We start from the raw sequence: 24028 nt of genomic DNA, 5'->3' as shown, positions 1-24028 counted from the left end.
TGTGGAGCATACTAAAATTATTTACTGTGTAGTAATAGAATCGAATGAAATAACTTTTGTTGCAGCTTGACACTTGGAAGTTAAAAAGATTTTGAGTGCAATACATGGTTCTGAAATGGTTACAATAAATATATAATATATAGTGTAACTCTTGTGACTTCTAATCTTATGGCACCCATATAGTAAAAGCAATGAACTTGAGTTAGTCTGTTTGCTTTTGGATCATGTTGTGGTAACTATAAATGTGAAATTTAATGAGCTGCAGTGGTGACTTGAGGAACCTTGATATAATAAATAGAAATACAGAGATGATGAAAAGAGGAACTATAAAATATTTTGTTTCCTGAGGACTTAAAATAAAACAAACAGCACAGAATTAAGACTCACACTTGCTGAACTGAAGTGAAGTGTAAGTTCATCCGTGGGTGAGTTCAGAGAATCAGTCATGAGGGAGTGTTTCTGTCTTTTACTCTGTGTGCTTCATTTTACTGAAGGTAAGCTTAGATTTATAAATAATTTTATTGGGAACAGAGTGAAATTAATCAGTCATTAATGGTTGTAATTATGTTGTAATGCTAAATTCAGTTTTTAAAGTACTCTGATACTGGTCACAGAAACCTGACCATAACCATAACTGGATTTTTATAGATTAAACTAAAGGTCATATATAACTTGTAAATGAACATATGACTTTTACACTTTTAAGCATAATGAAATATTGAACAAAGATCTCAAGAGACTGCTGTTACTTCTTCCTGATGTTTACGTTAATCTCTAAAGCTCACATTGATCCGTTCTGAAAGAAACTCTCTCTGTCTGCAGGATGTCATGTTTCAGGTCATAAAGAGCTTAAAGTAGTAACAGGTTACACAGGTGGATCAGTCCTGCTGCCCTGCTCCTGTACTGACCCTCAGTCTACAGTCAAGACACTTAGATGGAACCACTACCACAAAGGAAAAAAACAGTGGATTGAAGTATTTAAACATGAGGAATTCAAGGACAGACTGAAGCTGTTTAATGAAAGATTACCAACGAATCTGTCTCTGCTCATTTCTGACCTCAGAAAAGAGGATGAAGGGGACTATAGTTGCCAGATTTCACAAACTTACACAGATTTTAGGGTAACAATAAAAGGTAAATGGAAGCTTTATGCATAAAACACATATGTCAAAATATAGTATATATTTTTTCCTTTCAGTGAAGTGCAGTGTAAATGTAAATGTCTGCATAACTGTTGTGAATGTGTTGTCAGGGTGTGATCTGGATCAGAATAAACCAACAATTAAGGTGACGGGACACTCGGGAGAGTCTGTGGTTCTGCCCTGCTCATGTACTGAACTACAGGCTAAACCTGAACAACTTACATGGACATTTACTCCACTAAACCCCGGAATAAACCCTGAAGAAATTTACCCGCATGAACGGAGTGAGAGACACACAGGTCGAGTCAAACTTTTAAATGAAACCTCTCCAGGAAATCTCTCTCTACAGATAGTAAACCTAAGCGAAGAGGACCAGGGAGAATATCACTGCTCTGTCTCATCTCAACGACACGTCAGCTTCACACTCACTGTTCAAGGTAATTTTGTGCTGCTCTTGTTATTTAGAACATCAGAAATTAAGTTTGTAAAAAAAAAAAAAAAAAAAAAAGTGTTATATTTTGACTGACTACTATTTAACTCTGAACAGAGGAAAATTACTTTCAATCAATCTGTTTATCAACCCATAAACCTGCAAAACACGGAGAAGAACGTTCAACGGCTCAACACTCAGGAGGGATATCGAGAAAACAACCACAAGTCTCACCTTAATGTAAGCAGTGTGAAATGTATAGTTTTTAGATAAAAGAAAACATCTTGACTAGAATTAATCAAAGAACACAATCAGATCCATTCATATATTGATACATGCCGTGCTGCTTTTATGTTTTAAATGCTTATTGTGCTTGATGTGATGTTTGAAAATGCAGCTACCAATCATTCTGTAAAACATATAACAGTCAGATACTACAGAAATGTGTACGTCTCGTTCTCTCTTTCCAGGATGAGCTGACATGTTCAAACAGCAGACACAACACAGCATGTGGAGTCTACAAGAAACCAAATAAATTGAAACTTAAAATTATAACCTGCATTTTATTTGAAACTTTTATTACTTTCTGTTGTGGATAACCTGTTTTACACCCTCTGTTTTAACTCAACTTTTCTAGTCTATACCTTCTTTAATTATAATATGTGTGTATATGTGTGTTTTTAGATAACTTTCAAAAAGCCTTTTTGCTGCTTGATTGGACTGCAAATATCACGTAAAGAAAATGTATCAAACCAGACCAAAAGAAGTGCTTATGAGCAGAACATCAGTAGCCCATTCTGATTAATCTCAATGACAGGTTTCCTGAAGGCACTGTTAACTTGTTATCATTGTTATCTTTTAACATTTTGATGATTTACCAAATAATGGTGTATGTATGTCTTTTTCCAGGAGTGTACTATTTTATTACAATAATAATATTGTCTAATATTGTCTAATATTGAGTACATTATGGTTAGAGATCCTGACCTCTGACATTACTTAAGAGAATAAACATTTGTTGCATCACTAAATAGCATTTATGTACATGTTCTCTCTCACACACACTCCATAGACATAATGATTTTTATACTGTACAAACTATATTTTCTGTCCCTACCACTAAACCTACCCCTCACATAAAAACTTTTTTATGCATTTTTAGATTTAAAAAAAAAAAAAAAAAAAAAAGAAAGAAAATTATGATTTATAAGATGTTTTCCTCATGGGGACCAACAAAATGTCCCCATAATCAGAGCTGGGTAGATTACTTACAAATTGCATTGTTACTGATTCTAAATGACATGACAAAAATTGTAATCAGTTATGTAATCCACGTAAGTATGTAATTACACGTTTTAGGTAATATAATCAGACTACTTTTAGATTGTTTTTGAGCTAACTCGTTTAACTTGGGATAATCTTGTACCATAATGATGTAAAAATACAAAGAGTGAAAAAATATATTCTTTTCATTACAATTATCAACATGAAGTGCATTAAACATTACATTACATCAAGGTTTCCCTAACTGTGGTTTGTAAAGGAACTGCAGGGGGTTTATGAGTTTAACAAGATGAAATATTTTATGTTTACCTGCAAGCCATATGACCATTAACCAATGTCAGAGAACCATGAATGTGCAAATGTGATACTTAATTATTAAAATATTCATTTAAAAACCATCAGGGGTACTTAAAAGGGTCATTGATTATGATTTCACTTTTTTAACTTTAGTTAGTGTGTAATGTTGCTGTTTGCGTATAAACAACATCTGCAAAGTTACAACACTTAAAGTTCAATGCAAAGGGAGATATTGTCTTTTACAGAATTGCTAATTGACCACCCCTTCATTCATTTATTTATTCATTTATTTTATTAGTTATATTTATGAACTTTTTGGACCCTTTTATTGTGAGAGGACAGTGGAGAGATGACAGGAAAGTATTGGGTGGAGAGAGGAGTGGGACCAGCAAAGGACCTCAAGGTGGGAGTCGAACTTGGGTCACTGTAAGCACAGTTGCACTATATGTCAATGCTCTAACCTCAAGGCTATCGCCACCAACACTGACCACCCCTTTAAAGTAAATATATTAGGTGAAAGAGGTTCAGATGACAAAACGCTTGAGAACGCCTGTTAATAAAAAATAAGGAGAATTTGTGCATTTTAATAAGTTTGAAAGACAATAGATTTTCAATAATACATAATAATATATAAATATAAATGAATAAAAATAAAAATGAATGTGTTCATCAGTAGTTGTTACAATGCTGAAACACTTCCTAAACCTGAAATGATTTTTGTAAATCCATTGATCAAATGCTGTCACCACCTGACTAATGACTAGTCTATGTGTGAATGTCCACACAACTGGATATAAGCGGTAGACTATTTTAGAAAGGCAAATTTAAAAGATAAAAAAAGGAATTAGAGAGTCAATAAATGATGAATACTTTATTGCTATTGTGTGAATAATATGTAATCATGTAATCAATAAAAAAGTAACTGTAGTCTGAGTATTTTTCAAATGTAACTTTAATTACAAGTTAATTTTTGGAATCTGATTACGTAATCCAGATTACATGTAATCAGTTACTACCCAGCTCTGCCCAAAAAATAGGGTATACCTCAACAAAAACACACACACACACAAACCTTCTTTATTGAGAATGCGGTCTGACAATATCTCAGCACAGCAAAGTATATAGGTTTGAAGGAGGCGGAGTACATAGAGGTGGAATCAATCTAAACAAAGCATGCAAATGTGGTACAGGAAATCAGCCCAGTAAAAGATTTTTCCCAGCCTTGATCTATTTAGCATACAAGTGTCATTCAAATGCAAAGGTGCTAAACAAAAGGCACAGTTGTACCTTGAGCTTAGACTTCACACTTAACTTGGGAAACCTGCCAGATGCTCAGGAAATGTATAAAGACAAAAGGTTACTGTCTCAGGGCTTGGGCTGTCTGCTAAATCACAATATACATAACCTTTTAGAAATTTGTAATCCAACAATTCCTCCTTTGAGAGTTCTAAAAAAAACTCTCATAAAATACAAATTTAGACACTTAAAAAGTTCTGTGTTGATTGTTTGTAGTGATGAAAAGCATGCTGACACAGAAACAAACATGCTTCTAGGGTCCGTGAAGTTCTTACGGGTAATAGTCTTTTCTGGTTGGAACTGTTGTTTCCTCATGATGGTCGTGAGTCATTTGTTGAATGAAACACTTGATACTGTGGACGCACATAGATAGTATACCAGTAGGAAGAATAACAGCAGAATTGCTATTTCCTTGATCCACAGCCAGGGTTTACCTAACAGTTCTCCGAACCATGAAGAATTATCTTCAGTCATTTGGTGTAATTTTTCTGAAAGATCAAGAATGTCTCGTTGGATTTTGTTCAAGTTCTCTGTTGGATCCATTAACCCGGTGCAGCATTCAGGGCCAATAATGGTGCAGGCTCCCCCTTGCGTTGCAAGAATGTAATCCAAGGCCACTCTGTTCTGTAAGATCATTATCTTGTGCGAAGCAAGAGTGTCCGTGATGTTACCTAGGGCCAAAGCTGTATCATTAGCTAGTTTCTGTACAGAATTCGATAAGCTTCTGACTTGATCCAGGGCCTGTATGACACCATAAGACGGGATTAAGGCTCCAAGAGTTCTTGACCACCATGTTTGTGCACAAGTGAGTCCAGGGATGCAGCCATCTTCTTTGTCTGTGGTAGGAGCTGAGCTTAGTAAATGTGGAGAGCTTGGGGAGGAGTGTGTATTTTCTCTGATAGCCGGTAAACATAAAAACCAAGGTGCACCTGCCGTTGAATTGGCTAGGTAGGATGTTGTAGACAGAAGTTCCACATAACCAGAAGGTGCCAGTCGGTGGAGGAATCATACACCACTGATTTACTGAGAAGAATTTTGGGAGAGATGATGTCCTGTGGAGACAAACTTCTAAGTCCTTTTCCTCTCTTCCTGTTGATGGAGTAATGTCCACATGGGAATTTGTTCTCATCTTGATCACAAAGCTGCAACGTTCATGAGGAATTTCACCCAGTGGAGTCGAGGCTGGAGCATCATTTTCCATGCACCAAGGAAAAGTAATTGGCAGGAGTAGATCTGTCATAATGGGAGTAGCTGAAGTTAGGTTGCAGGATGGTAATCCAGGAATGCAACACGGAGAAGCTGGAGGAGTTGTGATGTGGTGGCATGTACCTCTGTTGAATATTCCACTCGTTTGAACACCGAACAAGGTGCACGTGTCACAGTGGGAGATGGGGTGTGCCACCCATGGTATCCCTGCTTTTACTGAAGGTGGGTGTGGCATGCAAACGTTCTTTCCAGCAAACAAGGCATTTCTTGACATATTCATCAGTTCTAAGAATATGTTGTTTCTGGAGTCTATAGCTTGTGCGATGTTCATGATGATTACTAGAACGGCAATCTTGATCATGTTGATGGATGACTGAAGTTCTTTCATTTGATTCTCTGCGTTGTGTTTTTTTTTTTTTTTTTTTTTTTTTATGTTCTGTCTTCCGTGACAGTTGGCTCGGCAGTGGGTCTAGTTGTCCTTTAAAGTTTGTAGCTTCATACACAGGTGAGGGGGTCGATGTGTATGGGTCTCGGGACAGCCATCAAGGGGTATCTGCACAGAGTAAGAAAGAAAACAAAAGACGACAGAGCAGTATTTGTTGTAAAAGGCTGCAAACAATAGAGTTGTAGCCTCTGTTCAATCTGAGTCTAGTCTTGTTGTTCCTTCTTTCCCTAGTTCTTAATTCCCGTGACACCTAAAGAACAGTGAGGTAAGGATGGACTAGTGGATGGGGAAGGCCTATGAGGAAGTCTTCACCTCAGGGTTGGCCCCCGAAGCCTGTTGCATTCGGTTCTTCCCTGGGCTCCTCACTGGTCTGTGTGTCCTATCCTATCCCTGTAGGTGGGGGAACAACTTTACAGTGTGACACATGAGTCCAGGTTTTCCTTCCCTGACACAAAACTGCAGCTGCTGTAATCAACATCACTTGATGTGGTCCGTGCCACTTAGGCTCTAATGGTTTGTTTTTGAATGACTTTATCATAACCCACTGACCTGGGATGATTGTGTGTCCACCTTCTGGTGGATTCTGCCAACATGACTCAACTCTTTCTCTGGAACTCTGTACTGCCTTTGTAAGGTTTTCACAATAAGTGATCAGGGCATCTGAGGCAATGTGCACATCAGCATTTCTAAGATCAATCACACCTGGCATCTGCATTGGGCGTCCTGTAATAATCTCATGAGGGCTTAGACCTACTGATCTGTTAGGTGATGCTCTCAGACTACACAGTACCGCTGGCAGCGCTTCGACCCATACTACTCCTTCCTGATGCATTTTGCTTAGCCTGGTTTTGATTGATCTGTTTGCACGTTCGACTTGCGCCGATGCTTGTGGCCTATAAGGACAGTGAAGATTCCACTTAATTTTCAACATTTTAGACACTTCCTTGACTACCTGTCCTGTGAAGTGGGTTCCTTGATCTGAGTCAATGCTATCTGGTAATCCCCATCTGGGAATGAAATCAGTGACAAGACATTTAGCAGTATGTGCAGCTGTGGCACGCCCTGTTGGATAAGCTTCTATCCATCTTGAGAACTTGTCTATTACTATCAAAACGTCAGTTTTTCCCTTACAAGGAGGCAATGATATGTAATCAACTTGTAGGTGACGAAACGGTCCTGGTGGAGCTGGGGTATGTGTTGCTGCTGTAGTTGCTGCTGGCACATCATTATTTTTTTGACATGTAACGCATCTCTTGACTGTTTCAGTGGCTACATTTCTGAATTTTGGATTCCACCATTGATTTGAGAACCTGTGATTCATTGTTGCTGGACCACTGTGACCCAAATTGTGTATTTGTTGAGCCAAATATGGCAGCAGTGATTCGGGAGCAATATATTTTCCTCCTTTGGTCCAGCAACCAGATGAATCCACTGTGGCTCCTTTGTCTAACCATGTCCATGCTTCATATAAAGGAACGTCTTTGTACAGATCAATGATTGATTCAGGAGGCAGAATTGTCTTCTGTGCTGTACTACCTGAACACACCTGTACATTTGCATATGAACAAGCCTGTTTAGCAGCTACATCAGCAAGAGCATTACCTTTAGCTTCCGTAGTATTAGTTGTGAGATGTGCTTTCACTTTGATCACAGCTAATTTCTTTGGAAGTTTCATGGCAAACATTAGATCTTTCACTAATCCAGCATGCTTAATGGGTGATCCAGCAGAAGTTAAAAACTGTCTACTTTGCCAAATGATACCAAAATCATGAATTACCCCAAAAGCATACCTGGAATCAGTGTAGATATTTGCAGTTGATCCTGACGCTAGCGTGCATGCTCTAGTTAAGGCTACTAGTTCTGCAGCTTGAGCTGAAAAATGATCTGGAAGACGACCTGAAGCTACGACTTCAGTGGTAGAAGTTACTGCATAACCTGCTCGTCTGTTACCTTCAATAACTTGAGCTGAACCATCAACATACAACTCCAATTCGGCATTATCTATGGGAGTTTCTGTTATTTCACTTGTAGGTGTGTATGTAAGCGTAACACAATCATGAGCCATTTCTCCTTCATCCTCTAAGACAACTTCAGTCATTGCAGACATCATACATGAGGATGGGTTTGTGACTGGTGCACGCTGTAAAACAATGTTCGGGGCTGTGAGGGTTGTTAACCAATTTCCCCAACGAGAGGATGTGACAGAAGTGACTTTTGCTTGATTCATTAGTGCAGACACTGCATGAGGGCATCTTACATTTACAGTCTGTCCTAACACCATTCCTGATGAGGCCTGAAGAGCTAGATGAACTGCCTGTACTGCTCTGAGACATGGGCCCATACCTTGAGCGACTATGTCAAGTTTGCCAGAATAGTAATGAATTGGGCGTAAATTGCCCCCATGATCTTGCATTAGACATGCAGTCATAAAGCCTAAGTGTTCATGAACATAAAGCACAAAGGGCCTATCAGATTGGGCAATTCCTAATGCTGGCGCTTGACATAGTGCTCTCTTCAAATCATTGAAAGCTTTGAGGTGAATTTCTTCCATACAAACTGTATCGGAATCTCTAACCTGACCTTTCAACAAGTCATAGAGTGGCTGAGCAATCGAAGGCATAGTCTTCTATCCAAGGTCTACAGTAACCTGCTGTTCCTAAAAATGATCTTAGTGTTTTAATGTTAGTAGGCGGAGGTATTGCTTTGACTGAAGCGGCTCGATCCTGTGTAATGGATCTATTTCCTGTACCAATTGTTTGACCCAGAAATGTAACTTGATTTTTAGCAATTTGAGCTTTGTGAAAGCTACATTTGTGTCCTTTTTTTCTGCAAATAGTCCAACAATGCTGTCAATTCAGTTTGATGTACCTCATGATCTGTTGAGGCAAATAAAATATCATCGATATATTGAATCATAGTGGACTGTTTGACTGGACATTCTGGGTCACACAAATCACGTCTGAGAGCCTGATGGTATATGGTTGGGGAATTTTGAAATCCCTGGGGCAAACGTGTCCACTGATATTGTTCATAGTCAACTGTGAAAGCTAACCATGGCTGGCTGTCAGCGTGCAAGGGTACAGAAAAGAATCCATTAGACATATCAATTACTGAAAAAACCTTACAATCTAATGGTAAGCCATTACAAATTGTAGATGGATCGGCTACTAGGGGGGTGATTTTTTCAGTATGCTTATTGGCTACTCTGTAGTCTATTGTGAGTCTCCATGACCCATTGGCTTTCTTGATGGGCCATATGGGTGAATTACAGGGACTGTTGGTTTTAACGAGCACTCCTTGCTTCAGCAATTTTTCTACAATAGGTTTGACTCCCTGTATAGCTTCCTTACTGATCGGGTATTGTTTGGTAACAGGAGGGGCGGTTCCTGTTAATTTGGCTGGTTCTACACCAGTGAGAAACCCGCAATCATCTTTGTCTTTAGCCCAAATTGGATGATTCTGTAAGAAAGCATACTCAGGAGTGATTGCATTACTGGTAGAAACTTGTGCTGAAGCAATTTTTATGCTAGCAGATTCTGAGGACATGTCTAAAGTTAAATGTACTTGTCTCAGTAGATCCATGCCTAGAATTGCACCTGTATTTAATGGAGCACATAACAATTTTGTAGTCAGAGTTTTCGGGCCTAATTGTACCTCTATGGGTGGAGTTTCATACAAAACAGAATCTTCACCTACTACACCAGTTAAACAAAGTTTAGTTTTCTTGTACGGAATGTTTAAATCTTTAGCCAATTTTGTAGGAACTACTGTGATTTCTGCACCTGTATCAAGCAAAAAGTCAATCTCTTTCTCTTGTATGCTACCTTTCACAAAAATTCTTTTGTCATTGTGATGTATTACAGGGGAAAGGTAGCTACTCACAGCCCCAACAATTAGTTTTTTTCCTGCTCTTTTTGTGCTCTTAGAAGAGCCTGAGCGAGCTGTCCTAACGTTTCACTGGTCACTGGTGGAACTACTTCAGGGTTGTAGGCGGGCTGAGAAGGAGCAGAATTATGCATAGCATTTCTTTTATTATCTTGCAACTTCTTCCTACACTCTTTCTCCCAATGTCCTAGTTTTCCACAATAATTGCATTTCCCTTCTTTTTTTACCATCTCTTGTCTCGATTTGTTGTGCTAAACGTAGCTGCTGCTACTCTCACTTTTGCCTTAACATCAGAATCTCTTTCCCAAGTAGCTAACGTGTCTAAGTTACTTCTGAGAGTTTTGTTAGACCAAGTTAGATCTAGGAATGGCAAGGCTTTTCTGTACTCAGCTACAAGGCCATCTGACCAGATGCGGACTAAGGGTCCCTTGTCATCTAGCACACTTTCAGGATCATCAACTATTCCACTGTAAGTTACAGCTGACTGGCAAAACTTCTCAGTGTATTCACTTACAGTTTCCTCTTTCTTTTGTACACAGTTAGTGATTCTGGACCAGTCTATTTTGGGTCCCATAATATTCTTTAGAATTTTCAAAACACCTTCTCTCAAATCCGCTTTACTGGCATGTCGTAGTTCAGAAGTAACAGCAGACTCAAAACTGTTGAATTCAGATTCAGTTAGAATTTGTGACATCAGCTGTGTGACTTCTACTAACGACATGTCGTAGAGACGCATTTTGCTAATCAGTGCTCTTCTAAATTCACAAAAATTTGTGCGTGCTGAGGGTAAGCCCTGGGACAATCTCTCTATATCTTTAGGTTCCAGCATTTTTGCAATTGCTTGAACCTGGACAACAGCAGAGTTGGGAGGAACACTTTCAATTCCCTCAATTCCCTGAGATCTTCTCCTAGCACCACATACCTTCACTGAATCTACAGGCACATCAGTTACTGATTGGATGGCTACATCTGTTTCAAAGAAAGCTTGTAAGTCAGGATAAATGTTATCAGGCTGACTAACTTCCATATCAGTTTTTTCTAAAGCTTTGTTGCGGTTCAATTTCTTAGTCAAAGCGGATATTCTAGCCCGGAGCTCTTTGTTCTGTTCCTCTAGCTCTGAGTTACGCTGAGACTGTTGTGTAGCTAGCGCTAAACCAAATTCTCTGTGGCAGCAGATAATGCCTTTCACATTGTTCTTACGAATACATGCTCCAAGTACTTTTTACACTCATCTACAGACCAAGTCTTGTCTGGATGGATCTCATATTTCTTAGTTAATTCTTGTCTAACTTTTTCAGTTACTATTAGGTTCATTTGCACTCCTAACAGTGATTTGAATTCGCTATCTGACCACAAAGGAGTTGCAAGACCACCTTTTTCAGTTGTGGGGATCAGCCTAGCGTTCTTTCTAACCATTTTGTGAGTTTCTTTGTTACCACACAATCACAACACTAAAACTTCTCTGATCAACAGAGGGTACGCTTGTTAACACAGATCAACTATAGTTAACCTTTCCTGAATTAACAGAAGACAACACAAACTACTAGCACTTTACACTAGTCTTCTCTGCCTAAACAGAGGGTAACAGATATTAGCACTTTACGCTAAACTTCTCTCCCTGAAGAGAGGATCAACAATTCTTCTCTGCCGAAACAAAGGATAACAGATATTAGCACGTAATGCTAATCTTCTCTACCTGAATAGAGGATAACTGAGGATAACCTGAAATAAAGGATAACATTAGCACGTAATGCTAATCTTCTCTACCTGAAATAGAGGATAACTGATATTAGCACGTAATGCTAATCTTCTCTACCTGAAATAGAGGATAACTGATATTAGCACGTAATGCTAATCTTCTCTACCTGAATAGAGGATAACTTGTCTGTTAAACAAACCCTGCAGCTGTTTGTTAACACTTCTCTGGCGGCGCAGAGGATAACCACATGTACTGGCTTCTAATGGTTCTTTTGGATAGAGTGATACTCACCAACCCTTGGTACAGAAAGATTCAGTCTGGAACGAAGTCAGATCTTTGTTGAGCTTGTTGAGCTTCAATCTGGATTCAGGTGAGGAGCTCTATCCGGGTCACGGCACCAAAACTGTTGGAAACTTTTTTCTTAGAGACCAGGAGACTCTTGGGTATCTTCAGCAGAATTCTTTATTGAGAATGCGCTGCGTAGCTCTGCAGTCCTCAAAAGTCTGACAATATCTCAGCACAGCAAAGTATATAGGTTTGAAGGAGGCGGAGTACATAGAGGTGGAATCAATCTAAACAAAGCATGCAAATGTGGTACAGGAAATCAGCCCAGTAAAAGATTTTTCCCAGCCTTGATCTATTTAGCATACAAGTGTCATTCAAATGCAAAGGTGCTAAACAAAAGGCACAGTTGTACCTTGAGCTTAGACTTCACACTTAACTTGGGAAACCTGCCAGATGCTCAGGAAATGTATAAAGACAAAAGGTTACTGTCTCAGGGCTTGGGCTGTCTGCTAAATCACAATATACATAACCTTTTAGAAATTTGTAATCTGTCTGCAGGATGTCATGTTTCAGATTATGGATTGGTTAATGAAGTAACAGGTTGCACAGGTGGATCAGTCCTGCTGCCCTGCTCCTGTACTGACCCTCAGTCTACAGTCAACACATTCACATGGATGCATCACTACCAAAATGAAAACAAGTGGCTTGTAGTATTTGAAAATGACAAATACAAGAACAGACTAAAGCGGTTTAATGAAAAATTTCCAACAAATCTGTCTCTGCTCATTTCTGACCTCAGAAAGAAAGATGAAGGGTTCTATAGGTGTAAGGCTTCTCAAACTTATACAGAGTTTAGAGTAAAAATTAAAGGTAAATGGAAACTTTTTGAATAAAACATTTGAAAATACAGTAGATTTGTTTGTTTCAGTAAAGTGCAGTGTAAATGTAAATGTCAGTGTAACAGGTTTGTGAATGTGTTGTCAGGGTGTGATCTGGATCAGAATAAACCAATGTCTGAGGTGACGGGACACTCAGGAGAGTCTGTGGTTCTGCCCTGCTCATGTACTGAACTACAGGATAAACCTGAACAACTTACATGGACATTTACTCCACTAAACTTGGAATAAACCCTGAAAAAATTTACCCGCATGAACAGAGCGAGAGACACACTGGTCGAGTCAAACTGTTGATTGAAATTTCTCCAGGAAATCTCTCTCTACAGATATCAAACCTAAGCGAAGAGGACCAGGGAGAATATCACTGCTCTGTCTCATCTCAACGACACGTCAGCATCAGACTCAGTGTTCAAGGTAATTTTGTGCTGCTCTTGTTATTTAGAACATCAGAAATTAAGTTTGTAAAAAAAAAAAAAAAGTGTTATATTTTGACTGACTACTATTTAACTCTGAACAGAGGAAAATTACTTTCAATCAATCTGTTTATCAACCCATAAACCTGCAAAACACGGAGAAGAACGTTCAACTACTCAACACTCAGGAGGGATATCGAGAAAACAACCACAAGTCTCACCTTAATGTAAGCAGTGTGAAATGTATAGTTTTTAGTTTAAAGAAAACATCTTAACTAGAATTAATCAAAGAACACAATCAGATCCATTCATATATTGATACATGCCGTGCTGCTTTTATGTTTTAAATGCTTATTGTGCATGATGTGATGTTTGAAAATGCAGCTACCAATCATTCTGTAAAACATATAACAGTCAGATACTACAGAAATGTGTACGTCTCGTTCTCTCTTTCCAGGATGAGCTGACATGTTCAAACAGCAGACACAACACAGCATGTGGAGTCTACAAGAAACCAAATAAATTGAAACTTAAAATTATAACCTGCATTTTATTTGAAACTTTTATTACTTTCTGTTGTGGATAACCTGTTTTACACCCTCTGTTTTAACTCAACTTTTCTAGTCTATACCTTCTTTAATTATAATATGTGTGTATATGTGTGTTTTTAGATAACTTTCAAAAAGCCTTTTTGCTGCTTGATTGGACTGCAAATATCACATAAAGAAAATGTATCAAACCAGACCAAAAGAAGTGCTTATGAGCAGAACATCAGTAGCCCATTCTGATTAATCTCAATGACAGGTTTCCTGAAGGCACTGTTAACTTGTTATCATTGTTATCTTTTAACATTTTGATGATTTACCAAATAATGGTGTATGTATGTCTTTTTCCAGGAGTGTACTATTTTATTACAATAATAATATTGTCAAAATGATTGAGTACATTATGGTTAGAGATCCTGACCTCTGACATTACTTAAGAGAATAAACATTTGTTGCATCACTAAATAGCATTTATGTACATGTTCTCTCTCACACACACTCCATAGACATAATGATTTTTATACTGTACAAACTATATTTTCTGTCCCTACCACTAAACCTACCCCTCACATAAAAACTTTTTTATGCATTTTTAGATTTAAAAAAAAAAAAAAAGAAAGAAAGAAAATTATGATTTATAAGATGTTTTCCTCATGGGGACCAACAAAATGTCCCCATAATCAGAGCTGGGTAGATTACTTACAAATTGCATTGTTACTGATTCTAAATGACATGACAAAAATTGTAATCAGTTATGTAATCCACGTAAGTATGTAATTACACGTTTTAGGTAATATAATCAGACTACTTTTAGATTGTTTTTGAGCTAACTCGTTTAACTTGGGATAATCTTGTACCATAATGATGTAAAAATACAAAGAGTGAAAAAATATATTCTTTTCATTACAATTATCAACATGAAGTGCATTAAACATTACATTACATCAAGGTTTCCCTAACTGTGGTTTGTAAAGGAACTGCAGGGGGTTTATGAGTTTAACAAGATGAAATATTTTATGTTTACCTGCAAGCCATATGACCATTAACCAATGTCAGAGAACCATGAATGTGCAAATGTGATACTTAATTATTAAAATATTTATTTAAAAATCATCAGGGGTACTTAAAAGGGTCATTGATTATGATTTCACTTTTTTAACTTTAGTGTGTAATTGTCACGAATCTGGTCTGTGTCCCGTTGTCCACTCACCACCAGATGTCACTCTCGCTTCACCTACACACTCTGACTGTTACTTTGCATCTCGGACTGCATCTCCCATCCTCCACCGCTCTGATTGCATCAGCCCCCGTGACCAATCAGGCGTTCTATAAAAACCCCAGTCCTCCCCAGTGCACTTCCTGGATTGTTGAACTGTTGTATTGTTGTGTTTACCCCTTGTTTAGCGTTTCTCTGGTTTCCTAGTTCCTAGTTTTTGATCTCCCGCCTGGTTTTCTCGTTTTCGTCTGCCTAGCCGCCTGCCTTGTGGATTTTCGCTTGTTTAAGGACTATTCTCTTCTTTTGCCTGTGATTTACCTGTCTGCTCCCGTCTCGACCCTGCCTGTACGACCACGTATATGGAGATAAAATAATGCCATAAAGATTTGCATGTGAAGAGTACGTGTTGTGCAAGTGTACATAAGACTGTACGCGTAAATTAAATTTGCATGCGCAAGAGAAGCTTTGTAAAAGTGTAAATCGCGTTTCAAGCGTAAGAAAAAACAGATTTGCAGCATTTTACTGTTACTCGTAAGTGTAATTCATGTGTTGTGAAACTGCAGCTTCATGCTTTCGCAAAATAAATACGATCTGCATTCTTCCAACTTCCATTTCTCCGCGCTTACACTTTTGGCACGTTCTTTTCGCTAAAATACGGTCAAAAGCACTGCAAGTCTGTGAACAGTGATTTGCACATGAAAACAACAGTTTGCAAAACAGATTGACTGCGTAGGACCAATATTTATGTGAAAAAACAGACTGTTGCAAATGTCTAAATGACTTGTTGTGTATGTAGGACACAAAGTTGCCGAAATAATCCAAAACGTACTGCTCCGTCTTTCTTTTTTCTGCGCTTACACTTTTGGCACGATTCTCTCACTCACTGAGTTTTGCAAGCGTGAGGGGGAGGGCGGGGCCACCACCTTTTTGTAGCCAATCAAATCAGACTCTCGCGGACTCCATTTACTCTTATCTGATTGGTTCAATAAACACATCACACGCCAAAACATTTATCTTCATTTAGTTCTCGCTGTCGCTCGCTTCCGGTGGAATGGTACCTTTAATGTACATGTACATTGAAATAAATAAATAAACAACAACTTAATTAAAACATGATACTTTATAAGTTGTGTACCATTAGACTAGACAATGTGTTCATCCTGAATTGTTAGCTGGTGTTAACATTATTGGATTGGTTTGGCTTTACATTGAAATGCATATATCATATAATATAGCCTAATATATAGCTGATGTTAAACATTACGTGACAATGCTCAACAATAGTATTAGAGTGCTATACTTTTGATAAAACCTTTTTACTATAACAATAAAGCTACATAAATCTGAATTTGACGATTTTCCAGACCATGTCTCTGTTTATTGTATTTAACACTCAATTGTAAAAAAAATTGTAAAATCCCCTTAAATTATAACATGTTAAAGTGAAAAAAATATGTTATATTCACAATATTGAACCAAATTTTAGTTAAAAAATTTGAGTCGTCCCTGATCAGTAGACAGGTGAAATTATGCATGTTATTATAAATGACAAATTATGCTGCTAGTGCAGATACTAGGCCATGTTTAGCACTAGCACCGCTAGGGGTCGCTGTACACCTAAAAACCTCCAGCGGGTAAATTCTACCCAAGCACGACTACCGTTTTTATACGCCTAAAGAACATTTTATTTCAATGTATTATGCCACTGTTTTCATAAAGAAACATCTAAATATGGGATCACAGTCAGATGAGCCGTCAGATGCTGACTAATGGCATTTAGTGCTTCTGTGCTCTTCAGCATCCATAAATCGCCTTCTTTTACTAATTTTGACTTTATTTTTGAATCTCAACTGCTAATGCAGTGAGTAAAAGGCGCTGCCTAGCAATCTAGTTACAATTAATACATAAGTAGCAAGATAATGACAGCACGAAAATATAGGCACAATATAAATGCCACGTTTTTGATCTTTTTTTTTTTCTAAACCATTTTTAGAGGATTGTAAATTACACCATTTTAGTAAAAGTCAGTGACTGGGAGACATTAATGTTTTATTCAAAGTCTGTTATGTAGGCTACATTTAAAAAACAGCCACGGGTAAAATATACCCCGTGGCAGTTTTAGTATTAGGTATCATCAAAATTACAATATTACAGTAAACTATCATATATTGCCTGTTGAGGACGATGACGACACAGCTCGAATTTCAGAATGAACACACAGCCTGGTACACAACTTGTATCGTGTTTTTATTTTATTTTATTTATAATGTATGTCTACATTAAAGGTACCATTCCACCGGAAGCGAGCGACAGCGAGAACTAAATGAAGATAAATGTTTTGGCGTGTGATGTGTTTATTGAACCAATCAGATAAGAGTAAATGTGAGAGTCTGATTTGATTGGCCACAAAAAGGTGGTGGCCCCGCCCTCCCCCTCACGCTTGCAAAACTCAGTGAGTGAGAGAATCGTGCCAAAAGTGTAAGCGCAGAAAAAAGAAAGACGGAGCTGTACGTTTTGGATTATTTCGGCAACTTTGTGTCCTACATACACAACAAGTCATTTAGACATTTGCAACAGTCTGTTTTTTCACATAAATATTGGTCCTACGCAGTCAATCTGTTTTGCAAACTGTTGTTTTCATGTGCAAATCACTGTTCACAGACTTGCAGTGCTTTTGACCGTATTTTAGCGAAAAGAACGTGCCAAAAGTGTAAGCGCGGAGAAATGGAAGTTGGAAGAATGCAGATCGTATTTATTTTGCGAAAGCATGAAGCTGCAGTTTTATAACACATGAATTACACTTACGAGTAACAGTAAAATGCTGCAAATCTGTTTTTTTCTTACGCTTGAAACGCGATTTACACTTTTAAAAAGCTTCTCTTGCGCATGCAAATTTAATTTACGCGTACAGTCTTATGTACACTTGCACAACACGTACTCTTCACATGCAAATCTTTATGGCATTATTTTATCTCCATACACGTATCTGTCTCGTCCCTACAATAAAGCTCGCATATGGATCCGCTCGCCTCTCGCCTCTCATTCCACGTTACAGTAATGTTTGTGTATAAACAACATCTGCAAAGTTCAATGCAAAGGGAGATATTGTCTTTTACAGAATTGCTAATTGACCACCCCTTCATTCATTTATTTATTTTTTTAGTTATATTTATGGGCTTTTTGGACCCTTTTATTGTGAGAGGACAGTGGAGAGATGACAGGAAAGTATTGGGTGGAGAGAGGAGTGGGACCAGCAAAGGACCTCAAGGCGGGAATCGAACTCAGGTCGCTGTGAGCGCAATTGTGCTATATGTCAATTCACTAACCTCAAAGCTATCGCCACCAACACTGACCACCCCTTTAAAGTAAATATATTAGGTGAAAGAGGTTCAGATGACAAAAAGCTTGAGAATATCTGCAAATAAGAAATAAGGAGAATTTGTGCATTTTAATGAGTTTGAAAGACAATAGCCTTTCATTCATAATAATATATAAATATAAATAAAAATAAAAGTGTTCATCAGTACTTAATACAATGCTGAAACACTTCCTAAACCTGAAATGATTTTTGTAAATCCATTGATCAAATGCTGTGTCACCACCTGACTAATGACTAGTCTATGTGTGAATGTCCACAAAACTGGATATAAGCAGTAGACGATTTTAGAAAGGCAAATTTAAAAGATAAAAAAAGGAATTAGAGAGAATCAAGAAATGATGAATACTTTATTGCTATTGTGTGAATAATAAGTAATCATGTAATCAATAAAAAAGTAACTGTAGTCTGAGTATTTTAAAATTTAACTTTAATTACAAGTTAATTTTTGGAATCTGATTACGTAATCCAGACTTCATGTAATTAGTTACTACCCACCTCTGCCTATAACATGCTATAACTGCGATACAAATTCATGTTTTCATGACTTTAAATCACTTTAGTATGTTTGTTAGCTGAGCTCAAAGCATCATTTCTACATGTGGATCATTATCTTACTTGCTTGCTCTTTTCGTTAAATCATTATCTGCAGTAGTGACTGCTGTTGAGGAAGTTTTAAAAATTAAAAATTATTTTAAAAGTAATGCATTACAATATTGCGTTACTCCCTAAAAAAGTAACTAATTATGTTTTGAGTTCCTTTTTAAATCAGGGCTTGCTTGTTTGTTTTGAATATAAAAAAAGTTCTTCTTTTACAAATGTAAAAGCCCTTTCACACCAAAAGTGATATTAATAGGACTCAGGCTACAGGAAAGGTAAATTCATGTCTGTACAGTACAGCGCAGAAGAAAGTTCAACATTCTTCAGCAATTAAAAAAACAAAGTACAAATGTTAGTTTCTCTAAAGTAAATTTTGTTTATTAGTATAGTTGAATTGGATAATTGAAGGTCAGCAGCAAAGACACTGTTTAATAAAAAGGGATTAAATACATAAAAGATTTTTGTGTTATTTAACATATTTAATTATTGCAGGTTTGTGTCATGTTCTGAGTTTGCATTTCACCGCTTTTATTCATTTTTAGGAATACTGAATCTGTTTTTTTGTTTGTTTTTTTTGGAGCGTGAAATGACTACAGTAACCATCATGTTAACACTGCACACACAACACCTCTGAACTTACGATTTCTCAACATGCAGAAAGGACAGCTGTCAGACATTAAATGGGAAAACAAAGTAACTGGTGTTACTTATTTAACAAAGTAACTCAGATATTTTCTTGTAAATTAAAAAGTAATTTATTTTACTAGTCACTGGAAAAAGTAACCTGATTACGTAACTCGCGTTACTTGTAATACGTTACCCCCAACACTGTAGTGACATGAGAAACCCGGATATAAAGAATTTCAGGAAGTAAATGGTGCTTAAGAGGATGTGTGGAAATGTCAAGAAGTTCCTGGAGACAAAAGAGAAAACAAGCAGCGCAGAATTAAGACTCACACTTGCTGATCAAGTGAAGTGTGTGTAAGTCCATCAGTGAGTGAGTTCAGACAATTAGTCATGAGGGAGTGTTTCTGTCTTTTCCTCTGTATGCTTCATTTTACTGACGGTAAGTCCATTTATAAATACTTTTAGTGTGAATTAATTCAGGGTGATTAAATCAGTCATTAATGGTTGTGATTGTGTGGTTGTTTACCATTTAAACAGAAGATTTCATAAAGCTATACAGTCTCCAGCACCCTGACCATAACTTAAAGCTCAAGTTGAGTCTCATGTTCAGTTATTATAGATTTTTACGAAGTCTTATATGAACATATGACTTGTGAAAGTTTGTTTAACTTTTAAGCATATTGAATTATTATTCAGTGATGGCCTAATTAATAAAAATCTCTAAAGAGATCTTCTCTGCTGTTACTTCATCCTGATGTTTATGTTAATCTCTAAAGCTCACAATGATCTGTTCTGAAAGAAACTCTCTCTGTCTGCAGGATGTCATGTTTCAGATTATGAAGAATAAAGAAGTAACAGGTTACACAGGTGGATCAGTCCTGCTGCCCTGCTCCTGTACTGACCCTCAGTCTACAGTCAAGACACTCACCTGGCACCACCAAAGAGAAAACCAGTGGACTGAAGTATTAAAGGATGACAAATACAAAAGGACAGACTGAAGCTGTTTAATAAAAGTTCTCCAGCGAATCTCTCTCTGCTTATTTCTGACCTCAAAGAGAGGGATGAAGGGCTCTATAGGTGTGAACTGACTTATTCAACCACTTATAAAGACATTAAATTAAAAGTTACAGGTAAATAAAAACATTTTGCCTGGAATACTTATCTCTTGAAATGCATTAGATATTTGTTTTTCATAAATGTGCAGTGTAAATGTAAATGTCAGTATAACAGTTGTGAATGTGTTGTCAGGGTGTGATCTGGATCAGAATAAACCAACAATTAAGGTGACGGGACACTCGGGAGAGTCTGTGGTTCTGCCCTGCTCATGTACTGAACTACAGGCTAAACCTGAACAACTTACATGGACATTTACTCCACTAAACCCCGGAATAAACCCTGAAGAAATTTACCCGCATGAACGGAGTGAGAGACACACAGGTCGAGTCAAACTTTTAAATGAAACCTCTCCAGGAAATCTCTCTCTACAGATAGTAAACCTAAGCGAAGAGGACCAGGGAGAATATCACTGCTCTGTCTCATCTCAACGACACGTCAGCTTCACACTCACTGTTCAAGGTAATTTTGTGCTGCTCTTGTTATTTAGAACATCAGAAATTAAGTTTGTACAGAAAAAAGTGTTATATTTTGACTGACTATTATTTAACTCTGAACAGAGGAAAATTACTTTCAATCATCTGAACCAGTGAAAGAGGTTCAGATGACAAAAAGCTTGAATATCTGCAAATAAGAAATAAGGAGAATTTGTGCATTTTAATGAGTTTGAAAGACAATAGCCTTTCAATAATACATAATAATATATAAATATAAATAAATAAAAATAAAAATGAATGTGTTCATCAGTACTTAATACAATGCTGAAACACTTCCTAAACCTGAAATGATTTTTGTAAATCCATTGATCAAATGCTGTGCCACCACCTGACTAATGACTAGTCTATGTGTGAATGTCCACAAAACTGGATATAAGTGGTAGACGATTTTAGAAAGGCAAATTTAAAAGTTAAAAAAAGGAATTAGAGAGAATCAATCTGTTTTGTTTTTTTTTGGAGCGTGAAATGAGTAAACGCATGTTCACATTTAGTCTGTATTAAGTCAACTGTATTAAGACGTTTATGTTCTAAGAAATTATATGCACTATTGTGTTATGTTCACACAGTCCAGACATCAGAAGGCAATTCAATTAAATCTCGTAAGTAACAGCCTTTTGAATGTTTTCTTTAGGTATCTGTACTTAAGTATTTATATTGTTGATAAAAACAAACAAACAAAAAAATGTCTGCCTGTTTTCTTAAAGTGTTTATATTTAAGGTGTGCATATATCTTTATGTGGGTTTGTGTGTTTTATTTTATTTTATTCTTTTTCCACAGTCTTCATTCTGCTATCAGTGCTTTCAGTAGTTGTGTTACTGGTTGTACTGGCATTGATCTACTGGAAATGCAGAGGTACACAAACATACAAATACAGTACATGTGATGGTAACAGTTCACAATAGAATGAGACTCTCAAACATCACAGCATTTCACAGCATTTTTACTTTCTAGGAAGAAGAGATGTCCAAAAGACGAACAATGGACTAGTACTAGTGTGTAGTGAAAATGAAAAACAGGTGAGAAACAAATTCACTGAAACCCAATCAGAAAATTATTTATGATGTTACAGTATATGCCACGCTATGAATGAGTATATTAAGAGTTTGAAAGCGTGCACTTCCAGTGTGTGTGTTTACAAGCTGAATAAAATATAGAGCAGCGTCTGTACATGTGTTCTGATCATGTCATCTATTTCTTTAGTGTGATGTAAGTCCTAATAGTGCAACTCACAGAGAAAACCTAAAACAGGATGAAAATGAGGTTAGTCATTATAGTATATTCTGTGTGCATACATGCATATGCACGTTTAGGCGTTATTAACTATAGGCCTAAATTTATCAGTCTTTTACTGTTTCTCCAGGATGAGGTGACATATTCTTCTGTTGTCCATGTTAAGACTGCCAGCAAACCAGCTCACATACAGACTGACATAACAGAGCACTCTGAGTACGCCAGCATCAAATGAAGTCAGAACATACCATCTTAGGGTAACAATAAAGCAGCAGGTTTTTTCTATTGTTCTTCTTTTTTTTGTAAACATTTATAACTTTGTGACTGTAATGTGAAATTTTAACAAATGTTTTATGTAGATTATTTTGAGGGACAATTTACTCACTTTCAGTTATTGGGTGGATGTGTTGTGTGGTTGCCCAGTCAGGACTGCCAGTTTTCATGCATTCAGTGTAAAACACACTTATAAAAAACCCTACAGCACACCACTAAGCACTGAAATATAGAGAAAAAAAGATAGAAAGGAATTTATTAAACAATGAGTCGTCAGAGTTGATACTGTGACTTTACCAGACACTTGCACTTAATATTATATGAAAATCAAGCTCAAATGGAGTTAACACGGTTTTTGACCAGCGAATGATGGAGATCTGTGTTTTGTCTGTCATTAGAACGGTTGTATCTGAGGCAGTGCATCGCTTTCATCATCTTACAGGTTATAACATTTATTGTATATGGGCGCTTAGTTTTTCTTGTTGTTTAACACACTTGGCCAAAATCTCATCATATAAATGATGAAGTGCTATATGTACGGGATATTTGAAATGTTCAAAAGTATATTGGCTACAACTAGACAGCAAATGCTAAGACTATTCTCCACTCTACAAACACACAAAAAACTGTTACAGACAGTGTTTGAGTAAAGAAAACACTGTACTTATTCAAACATCAGTTATTTATTTATCCTTGCATTGCAAACAAGCAGAGATCTGTCTCTGTTACAAGGTTTTGCTGACAGTTTGAGGATCCAATGCCTTTCGTAAACAGACATGTGAAATGACAATTCTCTGTTCAGCTTGCTTGGACTCTGCTGTAGTTTAAATTCACTGTTTCTGTTGTGCATTAAAAATGTACTTCTACAAAGCAGATCATGAGTGCATTTTTAAATAAAAGTTCTGTGAAATTAAATAATTCCCTCGTTGTCACTGTCTCACACGCTCTTGGGTTAAAAACTGAATAATCAACTGTATCTTCTTGCAAACTTTAGTTTAGTTTATTTATACAGCACGATAAAATAGTGGCTGACCATTGTGCTGTACAAAAATTGTAAAACTAAAATAAATGACATCAATCAAAACAAGAAAATAGCAAAGAACATACAGAGGAAAACAAGCTCAGGATGATCGCGACTCACATATTATAAGCCTCTAGGTGAAAGGTCCTAATAGATAAAGGTACGCTATTTCACAATTTGGGGCCGACTATGTCAAAAGCCTGGTCTCCCTTTCTTTTTAACCATAATCTGGAAACCTTCAACAATTTTTG

The 24028-nt window shown here is 37.1% G+C and overlaps 1 protein-coding gene and 1 long non-coding RNA gene across 2 annotated transcripts; both read left to right on the top strand.

The window, feature by feature from the left end:
• The first annotated feature begins 413 nt into the window (after window positions 1-413).
• LOC127163556 (hepatocyte cell adhesion molecule) lies at window positions 414-23658 on the top strand. Its single transcript, XM_051106831.1, has 8 exons — window positions 414-494; window positions 823-1134; window positions 1253-1579; window positions 21819-21851; window positions 22031-22105; window positions 22205-22269; window positions 22454-22513; window positions 22614-23658. The coding sequence occupies exons 1-8, from the start codon at window positions 446-448 to the stop codon at window positions 22716-22718; spliced, it is 1026 nt and encodes a 341-aa protein (XP_050962788.1). The 5' UTR covers window positions 414-445; the 3' UTR covers window positions 22719-23658.
• On the top strand, window positions 12957-14275 carry LOC127163557 (uncharacterized). Its single transcript, XR_007827494.1, has 3 exons — window positions 12957-13279; window positions 13383-13505; window positions 13736-14275. It is a non-coding gene; the product is annotated as an uncharacterized LOC127163557 (long non-coding RNA).
• Window positions 23659-24028: the final 370 nt, after the last annotated feature.

Source organism: Labeo rohita, chromosome 3 (genome assembly GCF_022985175.1).
Source record: "Labeo rohita strain BAU-BD-2019 chromosome 3, IGBB_LRoh.1.0, whole genome shotgun sequence".
NCBI lineage: Eukaryota > Metazoa > Chordata > Actinopteri > Cypriniformes > Cyprinidae > Labeo > Labeo rohita.
Note: the sequence above shows the minus strand (reverse complement) of the source record. Positions and strands in the feature narration are given on the sequence as shown.

Bases quoted from the DNA above. Each gene is read 5' to 3' on its own strand.
- LOC127163556 (XM_051106831.1), top strand. From the start codon at position 446: ATGAGGGAGTGTTTCTGTCTTTTACTCTGTGTGCTTCATTTTACTGAA. The intron at 495-822 runs GTAAGCTTAGAT...CTCTGTCTGCAG, and splicing joins TGTGCTTCATTTTACTGAAG to GATGTCATGTTTCAGGTCAT. The intron at 1,135-1,252 runs GTAAATGGAAGC...ATGTGTTGTCAG, and splicing joins TTTTAGGGTAACAATAAAAG to GGTGTGATCTGGATCAGAAT.